This window comes from Podarcis muralis, chromosome 1 (assembly GCF_964188315.1).
Source record: "Podarcis muralis chromosome 1, rPodMur119.hap1.1, whole genome shotgun sequence".
In the NCBI taxonomy this organism is placed as follows: Eukaryota; Metazoa; Chordata; class Lepidosauria; order Squamata; family Lacertidae; genus Podarcis; species Podarcis muralis.
This window is the reverse complement of record NC_135655.1, coordinates 83,480,370-83,505,460: the sequence shown is the minus strand read 5'-3', so window position 1 is coordinate 83,505,460 and position 25,091 is coordinate 83,480,370. Positions and strand designations below refer to the sequence as shown.

Here is a 25,091-nt window from a genome sequence, read left to right as displayed (position 1 = left end):
CCCATCCAGGTTTCCCTAGCTGGTTCTGCAGGCTTAAGTCAACTGGTTACAGTGCATTCACTGAGTTGGAAAGATTAGCAGTCATCATACCCAGCAGTTTTCATTTGACACCAGAGTAACAATGCATCCTTCGCGGAACGGGTTTCCCGGCCTTCTTGAGTCTGAACAATGATGTCCTGGATCTAAATTGAAATAAAAAATATTCCACTCACTACAGTATTCTGCATCACTACAGATGCTTTGTGTATTAGTATGTGCATCTCAGGTTCTTAGCACACACAACTTAGCAAAGGTAACAGTCCTTTCACATCATTACAACATGGGGAAGAGGGAATCTGCTGAATTTGCACAGTAAATGGATTATGATGCCTTTTCTATTGAACAATATTGCCTTTCCAAAGTGTACTTTGCACTGCACCATTTCCACCCCACCTTGAACACTATTATTTGTTCCAGGGACTCCCCCTTATTACCTTTTCTTGACCACCCTGCTTTCCACTTTCAAGATACATATGCTCCATATCAGGGGTGGAAGGAAACAGGGTTGTACAAAATTAGAGATTTAATGACTCGAGGGAGACCTAGACAAGGAATGTCTTACATGACAAGTTTCAGGGTGTTAAACACTCCTGGCTTAAGTCGTTAGAGATTAGGACGTTCCTTAAAAGGTTATTCAAGGAAGTGACTAGTCTGTGCTTCACCACGGTTTCTGAACATTCTGCTTTGTACTCAGATGGTTCTGTTTCTTTTATTTTTAAACTGCTGATTGACCGCAAGATGGGAAATGCAGATGGATTGCACTAGGCATGAGAATACGACCTAGGCACAACACTGTATGAAGACCCCTGGAGTAAAATATGGGCAAAGCCTCCTATAAAGACCATTTTGGCCAAAGTCCAGGAGGCAATGCTGAAGGTAGTGCTCTGCTGGCACTGGACTCTGGTCAAGCTCTCTCGCATCACCTTTGCGACTTCATCCCAATGTTGGTGGGGCCGCAACAAGAGAGGGAGCTTTATACATTTAGGGTGGGAATGTGACAAGCTTCTTGGCAAAACATTTCTGATGTCATTTCCAAAATTATTAGTCAGCCTCTGAATCCAAGCCCAGCTTTGGCCCTTCTGTCACTAAGACACTGATCTAGACCCTACTCTTATTCATAAGGATCTAACCGCCATGCTGTCTACGGCTGCCCATTTAGAGATCACCTCCCACTAAAAAGACTCCAAGGGACCACGCCTGACAGGATGGCAAAGGGAAGTTCAGGATCTGGTTGTTTCTGCACATCTGACGCATCACATAAGGGTGGTTAGATTATCCACCACAGCACACAAAAGTTAAATTCTCAAAATTATTTATAACGTAAAGTTAAAAATCCAATATAAATTTTATAATACAATGTAAAACTGTAAGACAGGCACACTTTAGGGCACCTATTTCTGGTAATACACCTAAAGAAGAAGAAAAAACCCACCCTGCCCTCAGTCACTGGTCTCCCAGTGATTCAGGCTGCAATCCTATGTAGCCCCAATGAACACAGTGAGACTTACTTCTGAGTAAACATGCATAGGTTTGCACTGAATGAGTTGCAAACATACCAAACATTTCATTCTTCTCCTGACATCTTATTTGCAGCGTTAAAAAAAAAGATGGATTCTCAGCTAGGGTGTTATTATTAACATTGCTAAGTATAAACTGCCGCATGTCGGCTTTTGTGCTGGACAGTGCAGAAAGGCACAGTCTTGCTCCAAAAAGGCTTACACTTGAACTGCTTTGAAAACCACCAGCATCCTTTCGTATCACAATGGGTCAGATTAGTACAACCAAAAAGGGATTAGCTGCTGCCCACAGCAGCAGTTGTATGTGTAACTTGTTTGCACAAGTCCCAGAACAAATAGACATGATCCAGCCTAAAATGACACCTGAGAGCAATTCTAGCACACATACTCAGATTATGGGACAGCCTTATCTCTGGCACAATGGTCGATGCAGCAGAAGTTACAATACTATGGAAGCTACATTTCATCCTTGAAGAAATTGTCATTGAGAGTCGCACTGAAACCTTCCAGTGGAGCTTGGGGAAACCATAAACAGGGCTTTTGACAGTGATGGGGATGCTGCTTTTATAAGAAAGAGAGAGAGAAATTTCATGCTTTGGGAGCTCAAGAGTTCAGGAGTATGCTTGCTCTTCCTTCCTCCAAGCCTCACAGCAGACTTTCCCAAGATCTCCCTGCTTCTTTCTCTGCTTTCTTTATGTCCTTTAGCGGCGTGAAAAGTCAAAGAGTGCTAATGGCTACAATTCAACAGAGCAACATTTATTAACATACAATAAAAGACATGGCTTCATCCATTCTATAAAAACTCTAAGCTGGCAACTTGCTCCAGCCTGGAAGAATTACTTCTCAGCATATGAAAAGCATAGGGTTGGCATATGTCTGGAATTTCCTGGACATTCCTAGAATACAGTCCGGGGAAATCCAAACGTATGGCAACCAATGTCGGCAGTGTTGTTTTTGCCAATTTCCCTTAAAAAGAGCTCAGAAACATCATTTATTTTATATTTTTTTACTGAAAAAATTCATCAACTTTGGGCAAAACTAAAAAAAAACTTTTCCGTCCAGATTTTCACTTTCTGAAATATTGCAACCCCAGACAAGCAAGAGTGTGGATATGAAAACCCCAAATAGTAATCTGCCAACAGGTATAAGCCCTAGTTTATTGCTGCTGTCAGAACATGATATCCTACTGATAACCTCCTCTTTGTCTTTTTGTGGGGATCTGGCCTAGCACTCACCTGGAAGCGCAGGATGATTGTCCAGATAAGGCCCAGCACCAGACGGTGATTGCCATCAACAATGTCGTGAGAGCCCATGTTCTCCAGGTGTACCCGTTGCTCCTTGAGAAACTGCAGGGCCTTGTCCACATTCTCCAGGCAGTGGATCCGCATGCGCCCCTTGGTGGGTTTGGGCTATGAAGTGAAGAAAAGGTGGTATTTAGACTTCTAAGAATGTTCGGCCATCACCCAATTCCCTCAGGGGAGAACACCCACAATGCATCTACTCTCTTTTAAGAAACAAATTCTAATTCTTGCAATAGCAAAAGGGGATCTCCTCAATAGCACAGACTCTAAACCTTTGCTAAAATAATGACAAATGGAAGGTTTCCAAATACGCAGAACATTTCAGCTACATATTACAAAGTTGCCTACTAATTCTTCTCACCTACTTAAACGTGCAGCCTACTTTCTGTTCTCAAAAGCAAAAAATGCAAAACATAGTATGTGTATATGATATCTGATATCATACAACCATGGAACCAGAACAAAGCTCACTTTTGTGAGACCCAGTCCACAACACCAAAGCACAATCTTCCATTTATCTTGTTCTCCAATGGTCATCTTATCTCATCTAGATTACAATGTGCCATGTGCTGAAAGGAGAAGATGAAGGACAGCACGCAAGGGATGGCTGTTGAAAAACAGCCTGCATTAGAGTAACTTTACAGGTTAAACTAATTCCAAAATCGGAAACACAAAATGGCTTCCCGGTACCAATATATGCTGTGAAAAACCTGTATCCACAATCATTACTCCTGATGCTGTACACACAATTTGCACCTTGTTTTCTACGCAGAAGAAGAATTTTGTAATCCGAGAAGTATACTTAGGAAGAGCATGATTATTTTCCTTAGGGCAAGAATTCATGTATCTTATGCACTGTTAGTTCCATAGAAGAGCGAAAGTAAGAGGGAATTCTACCAGCAGCTCTCCAGAAAGAACCTCCAGGAGTTTGATTAACATCCTTCCATCTCTGAGGTCCATGTAGAGATCAGAAATGCGACAGGTCACACGTGCCAGGTGGGAATTCACCCATTTGGTGAAGGTTTTCTTCTGCACGGCTTCCCGCTCATCTGAAAACAAGAGAAGACTATCTTAGTCACTGAACTCAAACACTCATAATAAAAATGCACACCCACATGAATCCTGTAAAACTGCTGCACAGGTGCAAACTCTGGTATGCAGTGGGAAATTTTGTATTCTGAAAATCTCAATGATTTGTTTTTGTTTTAAAACTAGTCAGCTTCTAGGCCTTATAGCATCCAAGGAAAGTTTAAATGTTTGGACAGTATTTGGTAAGATCCCCAAAGCCAGACAGGAGCTTTGTAAAGGTCAGAATTTAGTGTCCTGCACAGTTCCTTGTACCTCTAACTATTATTCTCTAGCACTCAGGTTCCAAAGCCCAACTACCACTACTCTCCAGAATACCATTCTGGAATTACAACATTTCAGCAGGCAGCTACTGGACATGCACTTACTGGAAACAAAGCAGTATGGCTGCCCTGGGGGTTTGCCCACACTGGAGTCTACTCTGTGACAGCAGTTGTGTGCATTTCCATTTAATTTGTGTGGTGCATGTGACCCTCAAGGGCCCACTCTGTCACAGGGACATGAAGCCTTGAACTGGGAATCACATTGGCTGAGGCTGAGCCAATCAAGACTGCATGAGCTGACGAATCAGAACCACCTTAAGGCACAGCAGAGAACAAGGCTCTGAAAAACTGGCAAATGTGACTTTCAGGCAGTATGACGCTCTGGATTGGCCAGGCCTGATATGAATATTAGGATTTCAGTATTAGGATATTGAACTTTGGTCCTTGCTTGATAAATAGTACAGTATTTTTTGCCTCCTGCCCTTCACACTAATGATCTTTGAAGCTTAAAAAGACACTGCTGTAAGAACAAAAGCTGTTTAAGATATGTTCCTGAACTTGACTTCTTTACTATTATACCTTTATAGACTTCTTGAAGCTCAGTTACTCAGATCAATTAAAGAGAGAGTCTGAATTTGTTCTGAGAACTTTTTATTAGGTGCAGCATGTCCACAATTTGACACTTACTCTGATGCTAATAGCATTTCCCAGGAACAGAAAACTAAATGAATAATACACAGCTCATCTAATTACATCATCACTGTAATTTAATTTAAACTATCCTAGCCTTTCCTCTCACTCTGCCTCCCCCTTCTTTGTGTAAAGCGAGGAATGGAAGGCAAGAACCAGCCATGGAGGAGAAAGAAGCTAAGGTGCACTCCCATTTTAAAATCAGGCAGCTTTTAGAAAGCTAGCTACTGGGTACAGGGCTTGCGATGTGTCAGGAATCCAAGACCGGAATTTCCAAAACGTAAGTCTCAAGTTATGTGTCAGAGTGACTAAAATAGCTATGGCAGTTACCAGAATCACTGATAACAGGAGGGTACTGTTTGAACCCATCTGAAGAAGGGACAAACTGTGCTTTGGGGCACAGTAATACGCAGGGCATATCCACACTTACCGGTACCTTTTGCTTTGCTCTTTCCTGCTCTTTTTGAACTTTAAATAGCAGGTTTTTGCAGAGAAAACGCCAGAGAACAAAGAAAAGGGGTGTGTGTGTGTGCTTGGACAAAATGTTTTAAATCATGGACCATGCCTAGAAACAGTGGAGGAAAGGTGAGTGTGGATAAGCCCTCAGGCACTTCCTTGGCCTTCCAGCATTCTGACAAACACAAGGCACACCTGCCTGCCACTCAAAGAAAAATCCATCCCTTTCACCACTCTTTTGCCCTCACAGTCATGGTACATCACTTCCAGGCGGTCACTATATTCTGGTTGGATCCAATCACATACTGGCAAATTCAGATTGTGAAATTGCAGTTGATTGGGAGGTCTTGTGCAACAAACTCACTTCCGTAAAAGATAGGGGGGCAGGGTGGGGAGGTTGTGCTAAGGAAAGTGATGGGGAAATATACTGGAAAGTGCAGGATAATGGTTTGACACATCATCTAACCTCCCTGCAAACAAATTGGAATGGCTGTTCATTAGATAGCCAACATTGTCTAATCTCCATAAGAAGAAATCAGGATAAATTTTAAATAAAACAGGCCATCCGGATGCACCCAATGTAGGTTCAGAAATAATTAACCCACATCATTTGAACTTGCTGTGAAGCCACACAGAAGGCATGCTTAAAGAAAACTTGCTTCTTAGGACAGGCAACTGGGTTTGCCACATGGTGTATTGTCAACAGGAAGCTTGCAGGCAATTCCAAATTCTTGAGGAGCGTACCTGCAGTAAACTATCATTGCTTCATTCTCCCATTTCCCCCAGAATCCTCCAACGCAGAATTCACTTCCCCTATTCCCCAATATTTTGTGCTAAGAAACATTACTGCCTGTTTATTGCACGTTTCCCCTGCAGGGAGAAAGTGCATTTGACTTGGGACCCCTTTAATTGCATTATATTCTTCCTCCCACCCACCCGACTTAATTGGATGAGCTCCAGACTCCCAAGGGCTTAAAATTCTATTTAGCCAAACTGATGGGTTCAAATACAAAAGTGAACTGGGGAGTGAGTAATTTTTAGACAATATGATCTCAGTTTATTGTTCAGCTAATTCAGATTTTGTTAAGAGTCGTGACTTGAGGCACATGCCAGATTCAAGCCTTCATTAGAGGACCTAGGCTGCACATAAAGCATTAAAACGCCGGCTGGGAACTATCATCCTGCACCCCAGTTATTAACTGAACAATTCACATGAAGATACAGCAGGTGGTTCATCATATGGAATTCTTGTACTATGTTTCTACACTGCAAATGTGAGCTGTTTTGAGGATCATTTGTTAAAGCTTCATTGCCACTTCCAAGATCTACAAACCTTAAACATCTTAGGCCGGAAGCTGCAATAATTAAACAAGTCTGAAGCTTGTTTAGATTTGTATTGGTTTGAAATTAGCATTTTGTATCAAGGCTGAAATGTGTTTTTTTCTGCTAAAAATTAGAGATTTCAGGCCAGATATATGAATGACATGGGGGGAGTTTCTTGCTTTCATCCAGAAGGCTACCAAGTTAGGTGGCCACTCTTCTGCCCTTGCAATCTGGCCTGTAATATACAGCAATATCCCTTTAAATAAAAACCCCCTGTAGATTCACAAATAGAATCTCCCACTATTTCTGCCTCCTCTCTCAGTGAACTGGAAGGCTTTTCCTTGGCCTAAACATAAATTCCTACCACTTTCATCTGTCTACACTCAGCTTTTCATTCATTCTACACGGCTGTGTTGTGCCCAAAGTTATGCAGTTCAGTAGGTAATGTATATGCCATCTCTCTTTCTCCCAAGTGCAAAGAAGCCTGTTAAATTAACTTAACAGTCTTGTTCTGCAAGCACTGGCTTTCTAGTTGCAAGACAAAGCTTTTAGTGGGTGCCTGACTTGACAAACCCCCTTGTCTGTCCACCTTTCCCACTGCCACCTGCCTACGCAGACCTCTCTGCACCTGATTATTGGCCACAAAGGAAACACAATACAGCAATATGCTTGCTGCATACACCTTGCCTCTTGTTTTCCTTCCAAATGCATGTGTGTATGTGAGTATGTGCTTGCAGGGTCTTGTAGCCATACAGCATTTCCCCAGCTGGGGGAAAACAGCAGCCTGCTATATAGATACTTAAGTGTGTGAGCTCTCTCCCCTTCTCTTTGAGAGACTGTCCTTGATATGATGGTAGCAAAAGGGAGTGATGGATGAGAGAGGGGCAGATGGCCACAGCAGGTGATATATGGCCTCAGTACTTATTTGCGAAGCTACATTAAAGCCTCCAAGATGCTCTGACACTAGCCTATGGTCAAGAATCATATAAGCACCACCTAACATAATATTAAGCTTTAAGGCAATCCCAGACAACCTGACCAACCCAAGCCAAATGCAACTTACCAGCCACATACATTAGGCTGTCAGTCTTAACAAAGCTCTTGTTTTTTCCTGCCTGTTTCCTGCCTGCCTGCCTGGGACTACAAAAACAGAGAAGCCATCAAGAACTTGGCAGACTGGTGCTTGGTAATTGGGCTGGCGGCCTGCAGGTTTTGCAGAGCTCTGAAGAGGGCTCTTTGAAAAATGAAGGGATAGCAGCAAAAACAGATCCTCCCAACGTGTGCTACTACTCAGTGAGGAGAGAAAAGTTAGGGATCAGCATATAAAGAAATGTCTCCATGAGGCAATGCCGTGTGTACCTGCCAGAGCTTTGATCCGAGATCTCTCGAACAGCCTGGCAGAACTGTTGTCATTGTCCAGCTCATCGTCAGATGCGTCCCAGCGAGCGTTGATCCGACTGTACTGCTGCTGAATCTCCAAGTGATCAAAATCAGTGGCCGATGTCATAGTTCTGGGCGTTTGGCTGCTGTTCTTGTTTTAGTTAGCATGAAAAGGCCCCTGAAGGGAAGCAAAGCAAAGTGTTACCTCTCCCAGGAAAACATGAGCTCAGTCTCCCACTGCCACCAAAACACACACACACACACACACACACACACACACACACACACACCTAAAAGCAAAACAAGACACCTCAAGATAATTCAAGGAAGCTGCAAGCCACAATTGCCGTTTACATATTTTTCTAACTCCCCGCTTCTGCACGTTATGAAATATTGCAGCAGCCACCAGCAGGGTATTTGAATGCATCAGAGTTAACTGTGCCCAGTAGGTGGGGATATAACTTACAGGAAGATTGCATTTCGCATAGCACAGCCTGCCTTTGTGTGGAGCTTTCAGAAAAACATTCTGCTAGTCTCAGGATTTACCTTGAAGTGGAATCCTTGCATCCCATGCATGTATATTTTTCATGTTGTCCACACAAAACTGTCCTCATTCAAGTGGCAGCCTGTACTGGCATTGTTCACCATCCTCCCAACTTTAATTGAGATTTTCCGGGGGTGGGGTGGGGAATCTAACATGTTTTTCATGTTACCCAACTGTGGACATACTGAAGCACATTGTGTTGGTTCGTTCAATGTGGGTGGGGACTATTCTCTCTACTTCCATTGATGGACTGTTTGTGCATCTAGGCACAACACACACTTTCTTTTTTTTTAACCTACTGTTTTGTGCAAGTCTGTTATACTAGAAAACTTATAGTTAATTGTTGTTGTTTTTTTTAAAAAAATGGCAATGGACAGGTAAACAAATGCCTGTGTGCATGCCTAAAATAGAACTCCTGTTTCTGAAACAGGGTGGGTGGGCTACTAGTGGGATTGGCATGACACAGAAATGGAGTTGTGGACACTACATTCTCCAAAAGGGGAAAATGAATTCACACTGGGAAGAACACAGGAAGGGGCTAGAAGGACTGGTCCTCTCTCTTTCTGACAATCCACATTTTCTGTCCTTTTTTGGGAGAGAAGACGTAACATGAATCCTGACTGCCTTCTTCAACCTTCTAAAAGAGCAGAAAGAAAAACTCAGATAATGCACACAAGTGCAAGCTCTTTTGCAATCCTAGGCAAAATTTAAAACTTGAATTTCACCTTATACAATCTGCCATATCTTATTGTATGCAAGGGTAGGAATTGTTTTCCCGCTAAAGGAATCTTCCTGCTTCAGCCCCCTTTCCCTGCTCCTTACAAGTGATTGGAGAAAACTTTGTTCCATTCACCATGAAGCAACAGGAAAAAAGCTACAACCAGCAAATCCAGGAAGGAAGGGGTAAGGACACAAGGAAGGATAACCAAGTCCCAAACAGATTTGACTATAGTCACGCAGAGGAACAGAGCCTCTGTCTTATCTGCACTGAGTCAACAGCACCTCTGTCTTATCTGCACTGAATTTGTTCACCCACATTAATTCCTCAGGTTTGTTGCTTATATTGAGAGGTAGAGCTGCATTTCATCAGTGTATGGTGACACTTCAGCCTAAACTTCTGGATGACCATTCTCAGTAATTGCATACAGATATTAAAAAGCAATGGGGACAAGATGAAAACTTGTGGCACCCTGAATGCCAAAGGCTAGAAAGTCTATAATCTCCCAGCACCACCTTCTAGGATCAATCCTCCACAATGATCAGAACCACTGCAAGACTGTGTTCCCTAATCCTACCACCACAAAGTACCCAGGAAGATATCATAGTAAATTGCACTGAAAGTTATGTGAGAGGCCCAGGACAATCAACAAGGTCACACTCATTATGTCCATTTACTGATATAGGTTACCCACTAACACAGGGGGAGCCATCCTGATGTTCTCAAGTTGTTGTTGTTGGGCTGCAACACCCATCAGCCCCAGCCAACATAGTCAGGGATAATGGGAGTTGTAGTATAACAACACTTTGAAGGCATTGCCTTGGCTACTTATGCACTAATGCAATCAATAGTTTTTATTCCAAAACCAGGCATAAAGCCAGTCCAGAAAGGATCTTAAAAATCAGTTTAATCCAGAAATACATGGAGTAGAGATGCCACAATACGCTAAAATGTGTTGCATAAAAAAGGCATGTTCAAAAACAGGAAACAGTTACGCTCACTCAATTCCAAATTGGATTCCTACCACTTTTTCTCCAGGAATCAGATCAGCATTTCCTTTCAGGGTGTTGGCACTACATTCCCCCTCCAAAAAAACAAAAACAAAACCATCTCCAACTGTCTGAAAGAATGAAACCAAAACACTTACTCTGGTAGCTCTAATCCGTCAAGGTGGACTATATGCTTCTGATTATGCATTGCCAAATCAAATTGAAAATCTTGGAGAGGGGATGCAATTTTTTGAGCCTTTAAATCCCTAATTTATAGCTGCCTGCTGACATTATAGTGAAAGCAGGACAGCTCAAAAAATCCCTGCATCCCCAACTGTCTACAGTGTTACAGATAAACTGTTCTTATAGCATTACAATCTATACAAGGCCTTCTACAGGAGAATGGACATACTCAAAACTTCCTCTTTCCTGAAACATTTGTAAAGACTGCAGTCCTGGACCAAATATGCTCTTTTAGGATTTCAAAACCAAACCAAACCAAAACATGCCACTAAATAGCAGCACAGCTAGTTGTTATTGAAGATTTGCTTCTCTCCCTTGGCACTACTGTTTCTTGTAACACCTGTGATAAACTGAGGGAAGATAGGGCACAGAAACTGCATTATATACTGTTAGAAGAAGAAGAGTTTGGATTTGATATCCCGCCTTTCACTCCCTTTAAGGAGTCTCAAAGCGGCTAACAATCTCCTTTCCCTTCCTCCCCCACAACAAACACTCTGTGAGGTGAGTGGGGCTGAGAGACTTCAAGAAGTGTGACTGGCCCAAGGTCACCCAGCAGCTGCATGTGGAGGAGCGGAGATGCGGACCCGGTTCCCCAGATTACGAGACTACTGCTCTTAACCACTACACCACACTGGCTCTCGTTTATCAGAATTCATTTTTTCCACTTTTTCTGCTCAGTTTCTTTGGGATTTCCTTTGGTCATGGTAAGTGATGGAAAAATTTAATAAAACTAAACTAATGTGGCTAATTAATTTCTATCCAAGTTCAACTCATAGTTCTTTACAATCCCAACTAATACAATCCACTGAAATCAGCATGATCTAAGCACAGTGTTTTCTTATTTTTTATTTCAGTGAGACTTACAAGTGTGTTTCACTTTTTCTTAACTGTATCCTTTTTCTGCCTGATGCTTCAAGCCAGGGGCTTTGCAGAACACAAGTAACACACATTTAATTGATCGGATCTTCTTAAGTGGAGAAATTGGCCCAGCAAACCTAAATGTGAAATTATGGCTAAGAGGCTATGTTTAAGCTGCTAATAAGGATTTAATGTCTCACACAATTTAGTAAGTGCTCATGTGATCCATGATTGCTGAGAGTATGGCCAAAAGACTCAAAAATTCTGCTGGTGTGTTAGTGTTCTTCAATATTTACCAGACAAGACCCACATTCCTAATGTATCAGACTGAAGGAAAAGTTATCTTTCAGCCAGCCTATGAGAGGATGTTCTCCCCCATTTTATCTGTTTACTAGCCAGATTCCCAGCAAACAGTGGGAACATGTAAGGGTGGGAGACTCCACAAATAATGCTTGTCTTTATTTTCATATTCACCTCTTCCTCTGGGACAATATTTCTCAAAGTCTGCTCACAGCCGCACTGTGGATAACCACCTTGTTCTCTTACATCTACTGCTCTCTTCTCCCACTTTGGTTCAGGCATCCCATGGTTGCTCTCCACAGCTTCTATTTATCTAGTCTATATATGCACATATTCATCTGTACATGCACAGACATACTCCATGGCCCATATTCCAGAAGTTAGGGACATGTGGCTCTCAACATCTCTGTGCTGGCTGGGGCATTGGAGCCCAACAACAGATTGAAGGCAATAGGTTCCTCACCCCTGACACACACATTTAGGTTGAAATCGCACTGGCATAATCTAGCAGAGGCATATCACAGTGCACTTGGGAATCTTCCTTTGTTTCAGTGAGTGTGCATTATCACCACTTAGAAATCATGGGTCTCCTACTTTAAATGTCTAGCTGCTCGAGCAAAAGATGTTCACCTTACTTGCCTCTCTCAGATGCTGGTCCATACTTCCCTATGACCAGACTCCAATATAATCCTGTCGCTTATTGTAGTTGCCACAGCCGAACACTGTGTACTGCCTTTTCTTCATTGCCTATCCCATTCTCCTTCCCGTCTTGCCACCATTTCTTTCACTATTACCTGTTCCACAATGCAGTTTCCTTCACCTTTTCTCTGCCCCTCCGGTGTAACTAACAAGACTGAGAAGAAAACAACTGATTTCACCCATGAGAATTCCTACAACTCTCGCCACTCTCTGGTCATCCCTGAAATGAACACAGTCTGGAAAAGCCTTCTGGGCATCTGCAAATCATCTTGGAGGAAACAAATGCTAGCACAACTGGCAAAGCTTGACCCCAGATTGTCAAGTTTCACCCAGACCAGGCGGAGGGGAGAAATACCAAAGGGGATGGTATGAAGCAGGCAACCCTGGGGAAGGAGAGGGAACTGGGCAAGAGAGCTATGCCTGTTAACTATGACATAAGGAGGCCCTTCCCCAAGGTTAAAATGGGGGGGGGGATCCCAAATATATATAGTGAGATGAGGAAAATGCTGGGTGGGGTACTAAAAAGCAGAAAGAATGTGTCTTTTCACAGGTGACATAAAAACACACAGAAGTTGAAATAAGATTATAAATCCACCTTCCTTCATTAGTCATCAATCAATTTAAAAACCCCAATACAATCAATTTAAAACAGCATTTTTGCATTTCACACATTCACACCAACAGATGGAAAGAAGCTCAAAAGCACTTTAAGTGGCAGGTATAAAATTTGTCTGACAGTCACTCTGTGTATTTCCCTCAGCCAGACCTTACAGGCAGCATAATAAAGCATACAGGTAAGCTGCTCTAACCCTATACAATTTGCTTCAAGCTGTCCTGTGATTATGTTTGGGAGAAAGGAATGAGAGACTGGACCTGTGATAGCCTGAACCTATTACACTTATAATTATAACTGCTCCTCGGCTTTTGTTACGCATGACAGGCATTTCCTTTTGACCAGAACTCCTTTAAACACACAGTCTGAGGTGAGAGCCACAACAGTTTGAAATACCTCAGCAGTTCCATGTCACTTGATGGCAGCAGAATTGTAAACATATGAACAGGTGTGCAAAGGAGGAGGAGATGGCTGAGGTTGTCACGAAGACATTCATGCCAGCTTATAAACTATTGTCTCAAGTTGATGACTAAGCCGCTTTTTACATTCTCCATCACTTCCCACGTCAGCAAAGTGAGTCCAGGAGGAAAAGGTGGACACACAGACAGATGTATAAATATGGAAAATTGTGCAGATAGGTAAGTTATTTTTGCAAGATTCTCTCTGTCTGGTCAGCAGTTATGTGTAGGCAGCTGTTCCCTGCTGTTGAGATGTCTTCCTGTTCAATTGTACCAGTAAAAACTTTTCTAGGCCATGTCCCCTGAAGTGGAGATTTTTCTGTCTTATGAAACGGACCAAAAATTCCCACCAGATAGAGATTATTTTTATAGCCACCTTTTCTGCCATCTTAAGTACTTTCTCTCCACTCTCTCTTATCTGTTTGCAGATCTTCAAGCATTTTAATGCCTTTGGCCTGGGCACAAAGCTCTCTAGTAAACACGCTCCCTGCTCTGACTTCCTTGCCAAACACTATTCTAATAATACCATCCCAGCTCCAACATTCCTGTCATCAGAGGATACCCGAGTGTTCAGATATTTCTGTGTACTGGAACTGCTTCTATGATCACTGAAACAGGACCCTAGAACAGCCCTCAACAGGAAGTGAGCTAGGATGGAATGTAGGACAAAACAGCCACCTGTGCAGCAAGGAAGAGGAAAAGTTTGCTGTCTCCACAGCAATTTATCAGAGCCCTACGAGGAGTGATTTTCAGGGCCTCAACTTCAGGAAGGAAGGAAAGAAAGAAGCCAGGCGAGGGAATTCAATATGCTGCAAGCTGCTAGGCACTTAGTACTATCCGGGGATGTTGGGCCAAATAACAATCCTCAGGCCAGCATTATAATTCCATATTAAGATGGAAGGCTGGGCTACAAGATCTACTTATAAAAGTAAAGTAGGGGTGGGGAGCTGGATCTGGCCAGCAAGCCAGATAGTTATCTCCCCCATCCCTTGTGGGCCAAGTCTGACAGGTGGGGAGGGTCACTCACCCATCTTTGACCTGATATCACAATGATGTCAGGTGACCTCTTCGGTTTTTTTGCCCACACAGGTATTGTGGAGTACATCACAAAGAATTTCACTAGACCCTTGCAATGCTCTGTGCAATACCCAACCATCAGTTGACAGTTGGGGCTTGTGGAGCACTGTTAACAAGGCTTTGCAGGCCCTGCCATTCAGCTGAAGTGCCTGCAAAGTCCCTTTTGGCTAAGCTAGATCATTAATAGTCCCACATCTGCTGTCACATATGACATCAGGTGTAGGGCAGATGGGCTTGGCTTGGTTTAGCAGAAATGACCTTGTGAGTCAAATGGGCACCCTCTACCTGAAGTAGAGCAAAGGTGCCTCCATATGGTCACTATCTGGGGGAAACGCATTTAAAGTGGATTAAAGGGCTCTGTCAACCTGGTGCAACTAATTCACTTTTTAAAAAAGAACCTTACTTTTTGCAGTTTGGAAAGTGATGAGAAATGCGTTGAAAAGTGTGGGATGAACAAATGGCTAAAGGAAGACATGTGAACATGCCCCCCCCCCAGCAAAAATGAATTATATAATTTCGCCTAAGAAAATGGGTCAGTAAATGCACCTGCTGTAGAATTTGGCAGCTAGATTGTTGACCAACGCAAGACGGTCTGAACATATAACACCAATTCTGGCACAACTGCACTGGCTTTCTGGACTTACGGTAATTAAAGGTGCTGGCTTAACCTATAAAGCCTTATGTAGCTCAGGGTCCCAATACCTTGGAAACCTCATCTCTTCTCATGAACCAGACCAGATCCTCTATTCATCATCCCAGGGAGGCCCTTCTTTGTCTACCCCTTCCAAGTGGTTGCTCCCCACTTATGTGATTATCATGGGAAACTATTGGACAGTGGAAAAATCACTTTTGCATGTAGAGAAAGTTTTAAATTAGTTTTAAAGGATTTTAATGTTTTGCAGGAAGTATAGAACATGTGAGAGGAGGAAGACATGAACATTCCAATTCTCAAGCAGGAGCCAGGCACACATACCTTGAACATTTCTCCGATGAAAATAGGGACGTCCCATTCCATAATAATTTTACTATTTATACCCCACACATCTTATTGGTTTGCCCCAGCACTCTGGGCAGCTTCCAACATATATAAAAACATAATAAAACATTAAACACTTAAAAAAAAAAACTTTCCTACACAGGATTGCCTTCAGATGACTCGGGGGTTGGATAACTCCATACCCTCCAACATTTCTCCAATGAAAATAGGGACATCCTAAGAAAAATCAGGACATTCCGGGATAAAATCAGAAACCAGGACAGGGATGTCCCTGGAAAATAGGGACACTTGGAGGGTCTGAGGCAGTAGTTTTAGAGGAAACTGGATGCCTTGAGAGAGGCATTATTTACTTTGTCCCATTGTTACCTATGGTCAATCAGGTTTTTGAAAGGATATAAAACGCTGCAAAACCTGTTTACCAGAAGTAAAAATGTGATGAACATTAGTCCCTCTCTTACTTTCGCTTCTTTAAGAAACCTATCCAGTAGAAAGGAAAGTTTCTCAAGAAACCAAAAAGTCAGTTGAAGAACTGAGCCACACCCACTTAAAGCATAACCCCTTGCAACTTAACCCAGCAGTGTTATCTGGGTTTTTATGCCTGGTCTAGCCTCTCCTCTAACCCCACCCGTGTACATCCATGTGCAGGCATTGATAGTAGCACTTTGTGACTAGCTGTTGTCACAGGCAATGTACAGAAGTATAATTAATGCGCATTGGAAATGCTTCCTGCACCATTAAATTAAACTAATTTAGTGCTAATTAAATGGGGTATTTTAAAAAAAAGTTTCACTATGTACACAGATCTCCATACAGGATCCAGTGTCTCTTGGCTCCTTTTGCTGGGTGAGCAAATGGAGCCAAGAGGCACTAGATCCCAAGTGAATAACTTTGTATTCAAAACTGCCCCCTTTTCCTCCTTGCATCAATGGTGTCTCCAACATCCATATACTTCACTTTATTTTATTTTAGGGGTGGCAGTGGAATCTTTATCATCATGGAAGGTAGAGGGGTACAAAGGCAGGGAAGCTATGCACCACAGGGCCAGTGGTGGGAAGAATCCAAGAGTGCCCAGGACTAGCAAGGGAGGAACTCTTCCTGATCCAGATTTACTGGAATTGACACATGAGAACACAAAATCAAAATACAATCTTCAGAAGTGTATTGCATTCTGTCCTGGAACCCAGCAAAGTTCTTTATTCCCTGTCAGGTCAGACCAGGGTTTCATAGCTCTTTCAGTTTAAAGAAACAGCACGCAAATGATTTTCCCATCTAAATTTATGAATTTCCAATATGTAATTCAGTCTGCTGGGTTCTCACAATCCATTGTTCCCCTTTAGAAAATTCAAATCAAATGATCTTTTGGCGAAAAGCAGCCTCCACCTATTCTCTTTTGGACATCTTTCTCAGTACTTTTGGATCGTGCACATGTTCTTGGCTGGCCCCAACCCATACTTTCAGTGCAATGTATCTATGCTACATCAGCAACATGCAGGATCTGTGCAAGGCAGCTGTTTCACTCCCATTACACACTGGGCACACAGTGAGGCAGACCGGCACCGGTACTCCCACTCTACGGATTCCAACTATACAGTGCTTTACTTTTTATTACCAGTCTCCTTTGAAGGCAGCCTGTCTGCAACTTCTCTTTATTCAGAACCGTATTTTCATCACCAAACCAGAGGTGAATCATGCCAGCCATTTGCCTTCAAAGGCAGCTTTGTTGTCAAAAATGAACAATGATATCCACACTCTCCAATGCATTTAAAGAAGAAAACTCTAGCCAAGATCACCTAGTCTATCACGCTCCTGTTCCTTTCAAGCGTGTCAGGACTTTAAGTGTTGGACACCACGCTGAAAGCATCAAATGCTGCCTGAAGCGAAGTACGGTAATTCCAAGGTACATGCAAGGCCGATAACATGATCACGTTTACTGAAGAAGATCAGTGTTACATCACTCCAATCAGCTGCTGTTGGTGGACTACAGTTGCAGAAGCACACAAAATGAACTACACAGAAAGGCTGCTTACCTCAAGCTCTCTTTCAGCCCAGAATTAGTTAAAGAAGTTTGTGGTATGCCTCTTGCAAACAATTCTCAGCTCCGTACACTTGGGTAAAGGCAGCAACAATGAATGACAACTGTCAAGTCTCTCTCCCTCTCTCTCTCTTTCTCTGTCTCTCCAGGCTGGCACGATAGAGAGGGTGGGGGAAGTATGTGCATGCCAGTGCAGGTCATTTGAAAGATATAGATAGCAAGTGTGTGCACATATATCTAAAATTGTCTGCAAGCAGCTGTTAGTTCAGAACAGCTCTAAGAGGATCAAGTTTTCTCCTGCAGCCCCAGCGTGTATCTGTGGAGTATAAGCAGCAACAAAGACACTGTTAGTTTATACAGCATCTTTCAGCATGTGAAGTCTTGTACAACTGCCATGTCTATCCTGAAAATAATCCATTGAGGTGGGTTAGACTGCAACACAGCAACTTGCCCAAGGCAAGCTTAGTGACTCAGTGGTAATTTGCACTTTGATCTCCTTACACTCAAATTCCAACTCTCCACCCACTTCGCCAAATTTGAGTTAAGAAGCGTATCAACAACAGGAAGAATAGGTTGCCAGAAACATCATAATAAGGATGATCTGCCGTTTTGGAGATAAAGCTTGAGATAAATAAAACTGAATGGCAACACATTAAAGAGTGGGTATTGCTAACATAATGCTTCCATCATCCATAACTATGCTAATATGAGGCTGATGGAAGCTGGAGTCCAACACATCTGGAGGGCTACAGGTTCCTCACCCCTGGGTTCAACTTTTGAAAAGAAAGAACCAGAAATATAGAAGCCAAAGTTGGGAAGAAGGGCAGTGGAGTCTCAGGAGTGTTAGTCCAACATTTTAATTTCTTCTATTCAGCAAAGAAGATGCCTATTCCCTCCCTTCAGACTACTGGATCTATTAAATAGATTCTAATTCACAGTTATTCTTAAAATTCTACAAGGCAGGCTTAAGCAGTATGTGGACCGAGAACTCCCAGAAGTGCAAGCTGGATTTCGAAGGGGCAGAGGAACCAGAGACCAAATTGCAAACATGCGCTGGATTATGGAGAAAGCTAGAGAGTTCCAGAAAGACATCTACTTCTGCTTCATTGACTATGCAAAAGCCTTTGACTGTGTCGATCACAGCAAACTATGGCAAGTTCTTAAAGAAATGGGAGTGCCTGATCACCTCATCTGTCTCCTGAGAAATCTCTATGTGGGACAAGAAGCTACAGTTAGAACTGGATATGGAACAACTGATTGGTTCAAAATTGGGAAAGGAGTACGGCAAGGCTGTATATTGTCCCCCTGCTTATTTAACTTATATGCAGAATTCATCATGCGAAAGGCTGGGCTGGATGAATCCCAAGCCGGAATTAAGATCGCCGGAAGAAATATCAACAACCTCAGATATGCAGATGATACAACCTTGATGGCAGAAAGTGAAGAGGAATTAAAGAACCTTTTAATGAGGGTGAAAGAGGAGAGCGCAAAATAAGGTCTGAAGCTCAACATCAAAAAAATGAAGATCATGGCCACTGGGCCCATCACCTCCTGGCAAATAGAAGGGGAAGAAATGGAGGCAGTGAGAGATTTTACTTTCTTGGGCTCCATGATCACTGGAGATGGTGACAACAGTCACGAAATTAAAAGATGCCTGCTCCTTGGGAGAAAGGCGATGGCAAACCTAGAGAGCATCTTAAAAAGCAGAGACATCACCTTGCCAACAAAGGTCCGTATAGTTAAAGCCATGGTCTTCCCAGTAGTGATGTATGGAAGTGAGAGCTGGACCATAAAGAAGGCTGACCGCCAAAGAATTGATGCTTTTGAATTATGGTGCTGGAGGAGACTCTTGAGAGTCCCATGGACTGCAAGAAGATCAAGCGCATCCATTCTTAAGGAAATCAGCCCTGAGTGGTCACTGGAAGGACAGATCATGAAACTGAGGCTCCAATACTTTGGCCACCTCATGAGAAGAGAAGACTCCCTGGAAAAGACCCTGATGTTGGGAAAGATGGAGGGCACAAGGAGAAGGAGATGACAGAGGACGAGATGGTTGGACAGTGTTCTCGAAGCCACAAACACGAGTCTGACCAAACTGCAGGAGGCAGTGGAAGACAGGAGTGCCTGGTGTGCTCTGGTCCATGGGGTCGCGAAGAGTCGGACACGACTAAATGACTAAACAACAACAAATTCACGGGAGAGGGAAATTCTGCAGTTCCTCTTCTGTGTTGTGTTTGTAGCTCCTGCCAAGGGTTCTTGCAGCCAGTGGTTACTGTTACCCTAGTATTCACTTTACTATTGCTGTATGAGAAAAGGTCAAGGCTATGTTTGTAGCAAATTTTGTTAAAGAAAGCCAGCTTTTCACCACCACTCTCAGCTGTCGTGGGAGGGGGGACCCAGATGCCAATGTAACACCTTTTTTGTTATCTGTGCCATACTTACAGCACGCAAAATGTCTGCACAATACCATACTGTAAACTGGGGAAATGCACACCATGCCAACACAATTAGATGGGCGAGGCAGGTACAGGGGACTCCAAAATGTGGACAGAAGTGACTCACATTGCCCATCCTGAATAGAATGCCCCCAGTCTGAATAGGGGCCCTACATGTGCAAATCTCCCTAGCTGAGATTCCTAGAGCTAAGTGAGGTGGCGGAAAACATACCTATTTCACAAAATGTGGAAGAAACATATTTCCAGGAAATTCATTGCCTTTTCTGTAGAAGAGACCTCATTTCCTGCCAGGTGATGTAAATCACTCCAACGGATTATACCAGTTATGGCTGCTTGGGGACAGAGCCTAAACCAAATAACTTCCATCTGCCTGCTGAATGGGTAGAAAGCACGAAGCTCCACATTGAAGAACTGGCAAATATAATCCCTCTTATGTACATGCAAATAGCAGCAGCCTTCACACATTGTTCCATTCATGGCAACATGTTCATGGGTTAATTCCATGTCAAGTACCGCAGGCATCATTTTCTGAACTGCACTGAACAAATTTCCATACAAAATTTAAGCGGTAGCTATGTCAGCTATTTCAGAGCAGTTAATGAGAACAAAAGCCAAGGTTTTCATCCACTCTGCTTGAAGAAGTGGGAATGCACATCATTTTCCATCGCAGGCTGACTGGGAGGTGCTACATCCTATGCATAGGAATGTGGAAGGCTGCTTTCTCTTCTCGGCCACAATCCTGCACACAGTTACCAACAAGCTAACCCTACTGATTTCCAATGAAACTTGTGCATTTGTATCAATTGAGCAGCATTATTACTTTGCTTTTATATAATCACATTAATGCCAGGAAAACACCAGGCAAACATTTTTTGTGTCCTATTTCTGTTTTGACAGATATTCAATAAAACTTGTGAACTGCTTTGGGCTCAACATCCCTGGAGCACAAGAGCTCACAGTTGATATTTTAAACAGTTGTCAGCCACTCTTGGACATTAAACTCCCTCCACACCTCCTGACAACCCTCAGCACAATCACATTAGCATGAAGGCTTTTCCATGTTGGCACGTGAAGCCTCTCTCCTAGCTCAATGCTTTTCTGAATGCAGACAGATACCATTAAGCACTCTACAATTTGTGCTGGCTCATCTAGAATCCGTGTTCAAATTTATTCCGCTTTCAATAACAATAAAAAAACATTATTCTGCTAAGCTGCACATTGCAGTTTTGCAATTGTCAGCCCTTAATGAAGATTGAGCAAAACAAAACAAACAGCCAAAAATGCTTAAGTCCCTAGAAAGACTGGTATGTATTAATTTTGAAACTTAAAAAAAAGGCTGCAGAGTATACTACGTGCACAGTGCTATCAGCCTCCCTTGATTTAAATATATCTGTTGTTGTTTTCACTTCCTCCCTTCAAAAATGAATATATTTAATGAACCAGTGCTAGAACATCATGTGGGGCCAAGGCAGCAGTGCATAGCTTCCCGTGGGAGAGACCTAGAACCAGCACTTCCTTCCCAGATCCTGTGCAGCACAGGTGTGGCATTCAAAAGCTGAAGTGCAACAGTGGAAAAGGCAACAATAATGTCCCTTTACATGGCACCCTGTGAACTTTTTTGATCCACGAAAGCCATTTCTCAAGTTAATGGAATAATTCAGCCACAAGACCAGCAGTAACAGCAGCATAAATCACAAAGGCTGCTATGCAGCTACATCTTAAGCCAATCCCATAGCATCATCAAGGACAGTAACTGTTTACGAGGTTAATGAAATGTAACAAAGGCTGGAGATAGAGAATAGTTTTATCAGAGAGCTGAAGGCATTCTGAAAGAAGGGTCATTGCTTCTGGTGAAGATGCTAATTCTACTTTTTGCTTCTGGTAAATAGGTTTTGCGTTGTTTTCGTAAGCATTCCAGAAGTTACAGGGAACAAAATAAATGCATTTCGAGCCCCACATTGGACGAACATTGCAGGGGGATTGGACTAGATGACCCTTGTGGTTTCTTCCAACTCTACAATTATGTGAATCTATGTACCAAGGAAAGTGATGTCTCTCTCAACCACTTCCAGCTGTTTAAAAACATTGTATTTTTAAAGTTGGAGATAGCTATAGCTTGTAAGCCACATATTACTTTGAAACAATTCCAATAAATTTCAATAAGCCATAAATTAGGGGTCAGCAACCTTTTTGGACTAGTGGGCACATTTCAAATTTTGAGAGAGTGCTAGGGCACTATTCACAAGATGGCTGCCATGTGGGGTGTATGTGTGTGTAGCATAACACAAAATGGCTGCCAAGGGGAGCGTGACAGAACACAAAATTAGAGAGACAACCATATGCTTACCATGGGAAGTCAGCTATGTCCCACTGGTCTTTTGGAGACACTCTCTCTCTCTCTCTCTCTCTCTCACACACACACACACAGAGAGAGAGAGAGAGAGAGAGAGAGAGAGAGAGAGAGAGAGAGAGAGAGAGAGATTGAGATTGTTGCTGCCAAATAATGACAGGGAGCATTCCCAATTCCAGGAAATACAGTGGTACCTTGGGTTAAGAACTTAATTCGTTCTGGAGGTCTGTTCTTAACCTGAAACTGAGGTACCTGAGGTACCACTTTAGCTAATGGGGCCTCCTCCTGCTGCCACTGAGCCGCAGCCGCCTGATTTCTGTTCTCATCCTGAAGCAAAGTTCTTAACCCGAGGTACTATTTCTGGGTTAGCGGCGTCTGTAACCTGAAGCGTCTGTAACCCGACGTACCATTGTACATACAAAGTAGCACACCACTTTCATTTTAAATAAATTGTTTAGAAATTATAGCATAATTCAGAAGGTACCTGCACATTTTGTCCTGCAAGGAGGGTTGGAGACTTCTGCCCTGAGGAAGCTCTGTTTTGCACCTTCAGTTTTGCCAGTTTGGAACATGCGAACAGCAAAACCCTTCTCTTACAGGGTTGTTGAAAGTCGGCACAAGAAAAAGCCTATAAAGCACTTTTTGCATACTTATATATTAATTAATAAGAATGTGAATGTGAAAACACCATGAGTAGTTTTAGAAGACTGCATTTTTCATTTGTGTAATTCCAGGAATTAAGAACCAGTGGCTGGCAGCAGGTTAGACAAATTTATTTTCAACATAAAATATTAATTATCAGTAATACAGGTTAATTCAAACAAGGAGATGCTTGCCATAGTCATTCTACAGAGGTCAGCCCACCATTTCAAGGGTTGAGCAGTCCAAGCGGGGTTTAAAGAAGGGACAGCAGGAGTAACCCATCAAAAGTGAGCACCTGAATCAGCATATGCACATTTTAGGCAAATCTTCTTTAGTTATCATTTTCATGAAGTGTAGCACCATATAGGATTGCATGGCAAATCATGAACTGATACCTTCCCTTAAAAAGTTATACACAGCAAAATTCCACAGCCTTGGCATATTGCATAGAATCATAGAGTTGGAAGAGACCACAAGGGCCATCGAGTCCAACCCCCTGCCAAGCAGGAAACTGAGATTAAATGCTTATGACCAGATGAAGTCTTTTCATTTCTGTCACAATCTTGAGTTTGTGGTTATCATTGGTTGTGCTTTCTTTTTTTTTGTTTCACTGGGCTGCTGCCAAGCAAATTCTAACAGGATCCAAGTAGTGTTGGCACTTTGGCTAAGACTTGGCATGGTATGCACTAGCTTTGATTGGATCCCCAAATTAACAGGGCCAATACAAGAACACTGTGGCACCTCAAGATGGACTAAACTCTTCCTTCCTCAAATATTTTTGAAGTGGTTTAGTCAATGGCACAGATTAGTAGTAGTGACAAACTATTGTTAATTCCAGACTGCCTGTTCATTTAGCATCAATCCTGATTTGTGCATTTGTGGGGCTCTTCTATGACAGTTATTTTTTTTCCAGCATTCATTCTGATTTGTTTGCATGGAGGTTATATGACATCGCACCTAGCATGTGTTATTCCATATTTTCCAGTGCAGTTTCCCATCACTTTCCTTATTGCAAAGAGTTGTGTGTGTGTGTGTGTGTGTGTGTGTGTGTGTACAGGTTTATTGTGCAAGGATGCCAAATCAACTTTAATTATGCAACCCAAATATGTTGGTATATAATTGAATTCCACCCAAAATAGCAACAGTCTGGAGCCAGGAAAGAGCAAGCTTGATAGATGTATGATACACAGAGGGAGGCAAGATTGGAAGTAAATGTGTCAGTATTGTAATAGAGCAGACATAAGCAAACTCAGCCCTCCAGATGTTTTGGGACTACAACTCCCATCATCCCTGACCACTGGTCCTGTTAGCTAGGGATGATGGGAGTTGTAGTCCCAAAGCATCTGGAGGGCCAAGTTTGCCTATGCTAGTAATAGAGCAACACACAAATGACAAAAAGTATGGAGAGTAAGCTTCCTGAGGATGAATCAATACCTGTTGTAGGACTGGTGAAGTAGGGCTGGCCATTGCAAAAGCCTGAACTGTTTAAAATAATTTTATCAAATACTTATATTTTATATAAAAAGGTAAAAGGACCCCTGACCATTAGGTCCAGTCGTGACCGACTCCGGGGTTGCGGCACTCGTCTCGCTTTATTGGCCGAGGGAGCTGGTGTATAGTCATGTGACCAGCATGACTAAGCTGCTTCTGGCGAACCAGAGCAGAGCACAGAAATGTCGTTTACCTTCCCACCGGAGCGGTACCTGTTTATCTACTTGCACTTTGATGTGCTTTCGAACAGCTAGGTTGGCAGGAGCAGGGACCGAGCAACGGGAGCTCACCCCGTCACGGGGATTTGAACCGCCAACTTCTGATCAGGAGGTCCTAGGCTCTGTGGTTCAACCCACAGCGCCACCCGCTTCCCTATATTTTATATAAGCAGAGGTAAAATCTGCAAAGTTAATGTCTAAATTTTGTTAGTCTTACTTTTGGTTCAACGTGGGTAGGACTCATCCTATTCTCCTTGCCCAAGGAAAAAAAGGCAAGAGCAGCTTCTCCTCAGTTGTTTTTCAATGGGGAGGGGATTGTGCCTTTATTTGAGTAATAAGATTGCATAAGAC

General features: G+C 42.7%; 1 protein-coding gene across 5 annotated transcripts in view; it reads right to left on the bottom strand.

The window, feature by feature from the left end:
* The window catches only part of SPTB (spectrin beta, erythrocytic), a 94,595-nt gene that overhangs the window by 47,758 nt on the left and 21,746 nt on the right, over positions 1-25,091 (bottom strand). For 4 of the 5 annotated variants that reach the window (XM_028740433.2, XM_077933637.1, XM_028740379.2 and 1 more), the window contains 4 exons: positions 8,035-8,233; positions 3,755-3,906; positions 2,792-2,965; positions 91-182 (listed from right to left, as the gene is read on the bottom strand). In XM_028740433.2, coding sequence (XP_028596266.2) covers positions 91-182; positions 2,792-2,965; positions 3,755-3,906; positions 8,035-8,182 — 566 coding nt within the window. In that variant the 5' untranslated portion in view covers positions 8,183-8,233. Of the gene's footprint in view, positions 1-90; positions 183-2,791; positions 2,966-3,754; positions 3,907-8,034; positions 8,234-17,578; positions 17,732-25,091 lie in introns of those variants that run through there. The other variant, XM_028740388.2, reaches the window with a different exon arrangement.